Source organism: Dipodomys ordii, unplaced genomic scaffold (assembly GCF_000151885.1).
Source record: "Dipodomys ordii isolate 6190 unplaced genomic scaffold, Dord_2.0 Scaffold129, whole genome shotgun sequence".
Taxonomy (NCBI): Eukaryota; Metazoa; Chordata; class Mammalia; order Rodentia; family Heteromyidae; genus Dipodomys; species Dipodomys ordii.
In genome coordinates this window covers 2,400,891-2,411,690 of record NW_012267345.1, presented here as the reverse complement: position 1 = coordinate 2,411,690, position 10,800 = coordinate 2,400,891, and the positions used below count along the sequence as shown (strand labels likewise).

At 45.2% G+C, this 10,800-nt stretch overlaps 1 protein-coding gene across 1 annotated transcript in view; it reads right to left on the bottom strand.

Moving 5' to 3' along the window:
• Prpf6 (pre-mRNA processing factor 6) overlaps window positions 1-10,800 on the bottom strand; it is a 66,986-nt gene that overhangs the window by 31,925 nt on the left and 24,261 nt on the right. Inside the window, exons 3-6 of the mRNA XM_013030364.1 lie at window positions 10,042-10,160; window positions 7,098-7,176; window positions 4,560-4,736; window positions 3,974-4,129 (exon numbers count right to left, since the gene is read on the bottom strand). Of these exons, the coding sequence (XP_012885818.1) occupies window positions 3,974-4,129; window positions 4,560-4,736; window positions 7,098-7,176; window positions 10,042-10,160 (531 nt within the window). The remainder of the gene's footprint in view (window positions 1-3,973; window positions 4,130-4,559; window positions 4,737-7,097; window positions 7,177-10,041; window positions 10,161-10,800) is intronic.

Sequence of the window (10,800 nt, the reverse complement as noted above, 5' to 3'; positions counted from 1 at the left end):
ATTCCCAGCCCTCTCAGCTATTCTTGAAACACAGGTAGGAGGATCTCAGACTGAAGATAGCTATCAGCAAAAAAGACAAAGACCTATCCTAAAGCAAAAGAGGGCTGGGAGTGTTGTTCAGGTGTTAGTGTTTGAATGTCTGTCTGGGAAGCTCAAATGAGTTCAAACCACAGTATTACCAACACAAATAAACATTTCTGATCTAAAAGTTCTACCTCAAAGCTACTACACATGAATGTTAACTGATATGGACATAAAGCCTAAAAATTCATCAAAACACAGCTTGTAAGAGTAAAAAAAAAGATTCACCAAAGATTTAATCATGAGGCCAGGTGACTGTATATGCCTGTTAATCCCAGCACTGAGGCAGGATGATCTAGAGTTCAAGGCCAGCCTGCACTCAGGAACACAAGTGTTAGGAAGGTAGTAGCTAGCATTAGTGTTAGAGTGACAGCCTAGCATGTACAAGACTCTTAGTACTATCACCCACACCACGCACACACACATACACAAAAAGGTAGACATTCCTGTAATCTCACGGTTCAAAGACAGCCCAGGCAGGAAAACCTATGAGACTCTAACCTCCAATTAGCCAGCAATAAAAGCCAGAAGTGGAGCTGTGGCTAGGTGATAGAGTGCCAGCCTTGAGCAGAAAAGCTAAGGGACAGCGTACCCAGGCTGAGTTCAAGACTCAGTACCAACACCAAAAGAAAAAAGAAAAAAACAAACAAAAAAAAAACACGAAAACAAAAAACAGGAATAGGAGCCAGGAATGCAATTCAGTGATAAAGCAATTGCCAGGCCTGCAAAACCAACCAATGAAAACAGGAAAGGACCAAAAAGTTCATTATAAGACTTTCTCTACTTTTAAGTAATACAAACATATGCTTCAAAAATTCTACAAACCGGGGCTGGGAAGGTGGCTCAGTGGTAGAGTGCTTGCCTTGCATGCGTGAGGCCCTGGGTTCGATTCCTCAGCACCACATAAGCAAAAAGAAAAAAGCCGGAAGTGGCGCTGTGGCTCAAGTGGTAGAGCGCTAGCCTTGAGCTGAAGAGCTGAGGGACAGTGCCCAGGCCCAGAGTTCAGGCCCCATGACCAGACCCCCCCCAAAAAAAAAAAATTCTACAAAACAAGGGGCTGGGAATGTGGATTATTGGCAGAATGCCTATCTAGCATGCATGAAGCTCTGGGTTTGATTCCTCAGTACCACATTAACAGAAAAAGCTGGAAGTGGTATGTGGCTCAAGTGGAAGAGTGCTAGCCTTGAGCAAAGAAGCTCAGGGACAGTGCCCAGACTCTGAGTTCAAGCCCCAGGAATGACAAAAAAAGAAAAAAGAAAAATTCTACAAACCAAGCATAATGGCACACACTTGTAACTTCGGCACTCAAGATGCTGAAGCAGAGGATCACAAGTCTGAGGCCAGCTTGGACCACATGGCAAGACTGTGTCTCAACAAAATTACAAGCTCGGGCTGGGAAGGTGGCTCAGTGGTAGAGCGCTTGCCTTGCATGCATGAGGCCCTGGGTTCGATTCCTCAGCACCACATAAGCAGAAAAAAAAAGCTGGAAGTAGCACTGTGGCTCAAGTGGTAGAGCACTAGCCTTGAGCTGAAGAGCTGAGGGACAGCGCCCAGGCCCAGAGTTCAGGCCCCACGACCAGACCAAAAAAACAAACAAACAAAAAAAAAATTACAAGCTCCTCCTTGCCACTCTTGTCTGGCATCCTGGTAATAACCTCTGGGCTACGCAGCCTAGACATTTCTGAGGTCTGTGAAAATATATCCATAAACGCACACATTTCTATTTGAATACAATAGGAAGTTATACATGCTATTTAGCAACTCATTTTCTTATGTTTTTCCCAGTTTGTTGGGTTTGTTTTTCACTCTACATGTTTTTAGTGATGTTTAATGTCCTTATGAGTAAATTTCAAAGCACTTCCCTTTGTGATTTCTGATATGTGTATCAGAACCAGAAAGGGTTCTCCTCCCCCCACTGGCAAAAACTAGGGTCATATGCCTGCTAGGCAAGTGATCTAACATTCAAACTATGCCCCCAGATCTTCTGCTTCCTTTTTTTTTTTTTTTTTGTCAGAGTGGGGCTTGAACTTTGGGCCTAGGTGCTATCCCTCAGCTCTTCAGCTCAAGGCGAGCACTCTACCACTTGAGCTACAGTGCCACTTCCGGTTTTCTAGTGGTTTATTAGAGATAAGAGTCTCATGGTCTTCCCTGCCCGGGCTGGCTTTGAACCGAGATCCTCAGATCTCAGCCTCCTGAGTAGCTAGGATTACAAGCGTGAGCCACCAGCACCCAGCCCATTTTGATTTTAAGACAGGGGCTCATCTGAAGAGCTGATGGACAGCGCCCTGGCCCAGAGTTCAGGCCCCACGACGGACAAAAAAAAAAACAAATGATGGGCTCATCAATACTCTCTTTGCCTGGAGCTGACCTTGAACTCCTGATCTTTCTCCTCTTCCTCCTGAAAAATTAGGTGGTCTCCTCACCCCCACCCAGCATACATTAACACCTCCAGTTCCAGAAAGGACTTTCAACTTCACCAGGGTCAGGCATCTTAGAGTACCTCTCCCATATTACCCTGTGTGCAACAGAAACACAGGATAATACATTGGGACGAAAGAAGAAAACACTTCATTTTTACATAAAGAGGAAACAATGCTAAGCTTCATCAACGGAGTACATCCCCTATGATATCACCTCAGGCCTTGAAAGCACAGGTAAACATGTCATGTCAGACTGGCTCTTTGCTTAGGTACTGAGTACATTTTGCTGTGGGCCCTGTTTATGGCCCTAAGTACTCACCCACACAGAGTCCCAACAGCTCTTTGTACCAGGGCAGGGAGTCTTTTCATGACAAAGTACTTTATAAAAGATGAATTTGCCAGGCACCAGTGGCTCACACCTATAATCCTACCTACTCAGGAGGTTGAAATCTGCGGATGGCAATTCAAAGCCAGGCCAGGCCAGACAGAAAAGTTCCCATGAGTCTCTTATCTCCAAATAACCACTCAAAAACCAGAAGTGGAGCTGTGGCTCAAAGTGGTAGAACACTAGCTTTGAGCACAAAGAGGTTCATGGACAGTGCCCAGGTCCAGAGTTCAAGCCCCAGAACCATTTTAAAAAATAAAAAAAGGGCTGGGAAGGTGGCTCAGTGGTAGAGCGCTTGCCTTGCATGCCTGAGGCCCTGGGTTCGATTCCTCAGCACCACATAAGCAAAAAGAAAAAAAAGCCGGAAGTGGCGCTGTGGCTCAAGTGGTAGAGCGCTAGCCTTGAGCTGAAGAGCTGAGGGACAGCGCCTAAGCCCAGAGTTCAAGCCCCATGACAGACAAAAGAAAAGTCAGACTTGGGGCTGGGAATGTGGCTAGTGGTAGACTGCTTGCCTAGCATGCATACACAAAAAAAAACCGGAAGTGGCACTGTGGCTCAAGTGGTAGAATGCTAGCCTTGAGCTGAAGGGCTGAGGGATAGTGCCCAGACCCAGAGTTCAAGCCCCATGACGAAGTTTAAAAAAAAAAAGAAAAAGACAAAGACTTTTTACATTTTTGTTTTGAACTTGTTCATTTTTAGTTTCTTTTTGCAATGTTGGATATTAAACCCAGTGACTTGTGTACACTAAGCTAGACTCTACCATTGAGCTCCTATCTCCTAACCTTTGTTAGGTCTTTTAAAATAACTATCAGGCAAAAAATTTAAATACCGGGGCTGGGAAGGTGGCTCAGTGGTAGAGCACTTGCCTTGCATGCATGAGGCTCTGGGTTCGATTCCTCAGCACCACATAAGCAAAAAGAAAAAAGCCGGAAGTGGCGCTGTGGCTCAAGTGGTAGAGTGCTAGCCTTGAGCTGAAGAGCACAGGGACAGCACCCAGGCCCAGAGTTCAGGCCCCACGACTGTACCCAAAAACAAAAACAAAAAAATGTAAATACCATCTATAAGAAAATGCATGACAAACCCTTACCTGGCTCAGCCTCATGTCCATCAGAGTGTTTCTTGCTTGGCCAATCTTCCTCATGTCCAGCTCCCCTGTGCCAGGTGTCATCAATCCGGGTGTCATACCACCGGGGTATGGAGTGTTCAAGCCACCGGGGAATGGAGTGTTCAGACCTCCAAATTGCTAGGGAAAAGACAAAACACTGACTCGCATAGTTGTGCTGAAGAACTTTCTCTCGTCCTCACTAGAGTTTACTAGATTAGACCCCATGCCTGTAATCCAAGTTCCTTGGGAGGTAGAGATTGGAAAGATTACAGTTTGAGGTTGACCCAGGCAAAAAGTTAGCAAGACCCCAACAAGCCAGGTAGTAAAACACCAGCCTAACAAAGGAAGGCTCTGAGCTCAAATCCTAAGACCACCAAAAAGAAAAAATAAAACTTAACCTGCTCTGAAAGTCCCACCATGGCTTGACAGGCACAGCTGTGGGGATAGGTTTGGGCACAGCAGACCTTCTGAACTGCAGACGCACTTAACCCAACACATCCTCTGTTCCCATCAGGCACTCTCCAACGACACTAAAGGAGCCCCATCCACCTTTTTTTCAGATGCTTACGGTTTGTCGAGGGTCTACAGAAGTGTGGCTCTCTCCAGTCTGCAAATGTTTGGCAAAGAAACTATCGGGGACAGGGGTCAGCTTCTCATAGCGTGGATTCCGCTGGCGTTTGTTTCTGGCATCGCCAACCTCTGGGATGCTCAGCCACTCTTCTTCTGTGACTTCTGCCAACTTCCTCTGGAACCAAATAGCCCAAAACATTAATGATCTGCAGGGCCTCACAGATCAGTCAAGGTTATGTCACTTTCAGATTCTAGTCTATGTCTTAGAAAGAACGAAAGCAGGGGTAGGGAAATGGCTCAAGCAGCAAAGTGCCCACTTGGCAAGCTTAAGATCATAAGTTCAAACCCCAGTACCACAAAAGATAGAAAGATAAGAAAGTGGGGAGAATGATCAAAGGGGTTACATTGATCAAGATGTATTGTATTGGGCTGGGAAGGTGGCTCAGTGGTAGAGCACTTGCCTTGAGCTGAAGAGCTGAGGGGCAGCGCCCAGGCCCAGAGTTCAAGACCCACAACCAACCAAAAAACAAACAAACAAAAAAAAAGATAAGCTAAGATCCGGTGGCTCAAGCCTGTGATCTTAGCTACTCAAGAGGCTGAGATCTGAGGAATGAGGTTCAAAACAAGCCTGGGCAGGAAAGTCGACAAGACTCTTATCATCAATTAATCACAGAAAAAAATGTAAGTGGCCCTGTGGCACCAGTGGTAGAACACTAGCCTTGAGCAAACAGGAGCTTGCAAATACACCCAGACCCAGTTTGAGCACCAAGACCAGTAAAAAAAAAAATATACAGCTGGGCACTGCTGGCTCCTATCTATAACCCTACTTACTCAAGAGGCTGAGATTCTGAGACTCCCGGTTTGAAGCCAGCCTGAGCAGAAAAGTCTGTCAGACTCTTACCTCCAATTAACCACCAAAAAAGCTATACGTGGAGCAGTGGCTCAAATGGGAGAATACCAGTCTTGAGTAAAAAAAGCAATGCAAGAGTGACCAAGCCCCAGTAGCAGCACAAAAAAAAAAAAAAAAAAAAAAGGGCTGGGAAGGTGGCTCAGTAGTAGAGAACTTGCCTTGCATGCATGAGGCCCTGGGTTCGATTCCTCAGCACCACATAAGCAGAAAAAGCCGGAAATAGCGCTGTGGCTCAAGTGGTAGAGCGCTAGCCTTGAACTGAAGAGCTGAGGGACAATGCCCATGCCTAGAGTTCAGGCTCCATGATTGAGAAAAAACAAAAAAGGAAGAAAGACAGGAAGACAGGATAAAAAGGAAGGACAAAGATTTTAAAAGAAGAAAAGCTGGTTGTGGTGGTTCATGTCTGAAATCTTAGCCAGTTAAGAGACTGAGAACTGAAGACTGATGTTCACAGCCAGCCCAGACAGACAAATTTGGGACGTTTATCCCAAAACAACCACCAAAAAGCCAGTACTGGAGATGGGGCTCAAATAGTTGCCCCAGTCATAAGCAAAAGCCTTGAAAGAAAAAAATAGTTCAAGGACAGTGCCCAGACCCTGAGTTCAAGCCCCAGGAGCAGCAGGGGAGGAAGGAAGGATGGACGGACAGACATGCAGTTGTAATTATAAAGAAAATAAGTTTATTTGTTCTACCTTTTACAATAGATATCTATGTATTATGAGTACACGTGTACATATGAGATACACTGACATGTGCATGTGTTTAACATACAGAAGCACAAACTTCTAAGCAGTGATCTCCCTGGGCTAAATGCACAGTAAGGGCTTCAGCAGTAACACCACAAGAAAGCAATTTGGTCCTTTTTTTGTGCCAGTCCTAGGGCTTTAACTCAGAACTTGGGTACTGGACATAGCTTTTTTGTTCAAGCTAGCACTCTATTACGTGAGCTACAGCTCCACTTCTGGCTTTTTTAATAGTTAATTAGAAATAAAAAGTCATAGACTTTCCTAATTGGATTACCTTCAAACAGTAATCCTCAGATCTCAGCCTCCTGAGTAGCTAGGATTACAGGAGTGAGCCTCTAGTGCCCAACTCTTTGATTAGGTACACAAGAACTAGCATGTGCCCAGCACTGGTAGTTCACTCCTGTAATCCTAGCTACTCAGGAGGCTGAGATCTGAGGATCACTATTTGAAAGTAATCCAAGCAGGAAAGTCCATGAGCCTCTTTTCTTTTCTTTTTTTGGATCCAGTTGTGGGGCCTGAACTCTGGGCCTGGGCGCTGTCCCTCAGCTCTTCAGCTCAAGGCTAGCGCTCTACCACTTGAGCCACAGCGCCACTTCCGGCTTTTTTCTTTTTGCTTATGTGGTGCTGAGGAATCGAACCCAGGGCCTCATGCATGCAAGGCAAGCACTCTACCACTGAGCCACCTTCCCAGCCCCATGAGACTCTTATCTCCAATAAACCACTAGAAAACCGGAAGTGATGCTGTGGCTCAAGTGGTAGAGCACTGGCCTTGAGCTGAAGAGGTGAGGGACAGCGCCCAAGCCGAGTTCAAGCCCCATGACCAACCCCCCACCCCAAAAAAAAAAAAAAAAAGGACTAGCATGTAAGGTCATCTGTTTACCTTGAGATCAGAAAACTGCTGCTGGATTTTAGGACGTTCCATTCGATATTTCTCAATCTCTTCTTTCTCTCTTTGCTCTCTAGGTAATAAAACACGTACCTACGTTAGAAATACTGGAGTTCATTCTAAAACAAAGTTAGTTATATCAAGGTAACCAAAAATATTAATAATATAGTAATAGGGCTGGGAAGTTGGCTCAGTGGTAGAGCGCTTGCCTTGCATGCTCAAGGCCCTGGGTTCGATTCCTCAGCACCACATAAGCAAAAAAGAAAAAACCGGAAGTGGTACTGTGGCTCAAGTGGTAGAGTGCTAGCCTTGAGCTGAAGAGCTGAGGGACAGCACCCAGGCCCAGAGTTCAGGCCCCACGACCGGAAAAAAAAGAAATAATAATATAGTAATAGTATAACTGAGTCACCAAAAAATTTTAATTATGATTTTCCACATGTATTTGATACTTTTTTAACATAAGTCCAAAGGAGTTAAATTTGTGTGTGTGGGTGGGTGGGTGGATTGGTTCTGGGGCTTGAACTCAGGGCCTAGGAGCTTTCTCTGAGGTTTTGCTGAAGGCAACTTGAGCCATACCTCTACTTCAGGTTTTTATTTTGGTGATTAACTGGAGATAAGAGGCTCATGTACTTCCCTACCTAAACTAGGCTTTGAAACACAATCCTCAGATCTCAGTCTCCAGAGTAACTACAATTACAATTTATACTAGTGCCCAGTCTTTTTTTTTTTTTTTTTTTGCCAGTCATGGGGCTTGAACTCAGGGCCTGAGCATTTTATACTCAAGGCTAGCACTCTACCCCTTGAGCCACAGCACCACTTCCAGTCTCATGGACTTTCCTGCCTGGCTGGCTTTGAACCACGATACTCAGATCACAGCCTCCTTAGTAGCTAGGATTACAGCATGAGCCACGGGCACCTGGCTAGTACCCAGCCTTAAAATCAAATTTTTAAAATAAAATGCAAAGGGACTAGGAACATGGCTTAGTGGTAGAATGCTTGCCTAGCATGCATGAAGCTCGGTTTGTACCACATATGTGTACCACATACACAGAAGAAGCCAGAAGTAGTGCTGTGGCTCAAGTGTTAAGACTACTAGCCTTAAGCAAAAGTAGTTCAGGGACAGTGCCCAGGTCCGGAGTTCAAGCCCCAGGATTGCTATTTCCCCCCCTCCAAAAAAAAAAAAATCCCAGAGACATGGCTCAAGTGGTAGAGTTCCAGGTACAAATGAAAAAGCCAAGTGAGCACTTGAGCCCGAGTTCAAGCCCCAGTACTACCACAAAAAAAGACTCCCATCTCCAAGGGCTAGGAATGTGGCTTAGTGGTAGAGTGCTTGCCCTAGCATGCAATTAAGCCCTGGGATCCATTCCTTAGTACCACATAAACAGAAAAAGCCAGAACTGGTGGTGTGGCTCAAGCGGTAGAGCACTAGCCTTGAGCTGAAGAGCATAGGGACAGCGCCCAAGCTCAGAATTCAAGCCCCCATGACCAACAACAAAAAAAAGGTAAACCTGATGAACAAAGTAACCCCCTCAATTTCTGCTAATTTAAACTTTCTGCTTCTTTAAACTTTCATGAGAGCTCCTAGGCCCTGAGGCTAGACTAAATGTATCCAAGTGCAGCTGCCACAGCACAAGACCTAAATAACCTCAAAACTGAACAGACAGAAAGCACTGTTGGTTCATCTTGGCTACTCAGAAGGCTGAGATCTGAGGATTGATTGTTTGCCAGGGCAAACAGCCTACAAGACTCTTATCTCCAATTAATCAGCAAAAAGTCAGAATGGGAGGCATGATTCAAGTGGGAGAGCACTAGGCATGAACAGAAAAAGCTGAGTATAAGGTCTTGAGTTTGAGTCCCAATACCAACTCACCAATACAAAGAAAAACTGAGCAGACTAGTCTTTTATTTTTTTTTTCTTTTAATGCTGGTACTGGAAGTTGAATTCTGGGCCTCCTGCTTCTTTAGCTTGCTTGCTTGGCTGTCACACTATCATTTAAGACATGCATCCAGCCTGGCTTTGTGCTAGCTAGGTTGGAGATGGGAGTCACTCCAACTTTTCTAGCCTGGCTGGCTTCAAATTATGATGCTCCAGATTTGTCTTCTGAGTGGCGAGGATTTCAGGAATGAGCCACAGCACCAGGCATTAAATTATCATCTTTGGGCTGGGAAGGTGGCTCAGTGGTAGAGCTCTTGCCTTGCATGCATGAGGCCCTGGGTTCGATTCCTCAGCACCACATAAGCAGAGAAAAAGAAAGCCAGCAGTGGCGCTGTGGCTCAAGTGGTAGAGCGTTAGCCTTGAGCTGAAGAGCTGTAGGACAGCGCCCAGGCCCAGAGTTCAGGCCCCATGACTGAACCAAAAAAAAACAAACAAATAAATTATTATCTTTGTTAGGCAATGGCTCACACCACTTAGGCATCTAGGATCTGAGTTTCAAGGTGCAAAGCTAGCCTGAGCAAAGAAGTCAGTGAGACTTTCATTTCCAATTAACCAACAAAAAGTTGCTAAGCCGGGCGCTGGTGGCTCACGCCTGTAATCCTAGCTACTCAGGAGGCTGAGATCTGAGGATCGTGGTTCAAAGCCAAAGACCGTGAGACTCCTATCTCCAATAAACCACTAGGAAAAAAAAAAAAAAAAACCCAAAGTGGAGCTGTAGCTCAAGTGGTAGAGCGCTCGCCTTGAGCTAAAGAGCTGAGTGACAGTGACCAGGCTCAGAGTTCAAGCTCCACATCCAACAAAAAAAAGTTGTTAAGTTGTGGCTCAAGTGGTAGAGCACCAGCCTCAAGGGAAAATCCTAAGAAACAGTGCTTAGGCTCAAGTTTAAGCCCCAGGACAGACATAAAAAAAATTATAATCTGTATTTTTATTTTTTGACAATTCTGGGGTTTGAAAAGAAGTTGAAGCAAATATTTTTTTTCTAACTTGAATAAAGCAATTTACCTTCTTTCTTTTCTTCTTTCATCCATCCTTTTATCCAGAGCTGCATAAATAGCATCTGCTTCCTCATCATCTTTTTCATAAGGCCCACTTGAGAAGAGGCTTCCTGCATAGCCATTAAACTAAAAACCAAATAAAACACTTAACGTCCCCTCTAACACAATCCCAACAACAGAGAACATATCTGGTTGAAACCCCTTGTTAATTATGTTTTCTACAAGACAAACCCAAAATGAGGACCACTCTAGAGCAGCTGATTAACATTCTTCAAATACCAGGGACATAAAAGATAGTGGGACTGGTCAGGCAGTGGTGGCTTGCATCTATAATTCTAGCTACTCAGAAGGCTGATCTGAGGATTGTTGTTCAAAGCCAGCCCAAGGCAGGAAAGTTCTGAGACTCTTTATCTCCAAAAAGCAAGAAATGGAGCTGTGCCTCCAGTGATAGAATGCTAGCCCTGAGCTGAAAAGCTCAAGGACAGTGCCTAGGCCCTGAGTTCAAGCCCCAGGACAAAAAGCAAAAGAAAAACAAAAACAACAACAAAAACCCACCAAGGTAGCAGCATTCTGAACTTGAAAATATATCTCGGGGCTGGGAAGGTGACTCAGTGGTAGAGCACTTGCCTTGCATGCATGAGGCCCTGGGTTCAATTCCTCAGCACCACAGAAAAAAGCCGGAAGTGGCACTGTGGCTCTAGTGGTAGAGTGCTAGCCTTGAGCTGAAGAGCTGAGGGACAGCGCCCAGGCCCAGAGTTCAGGCCCC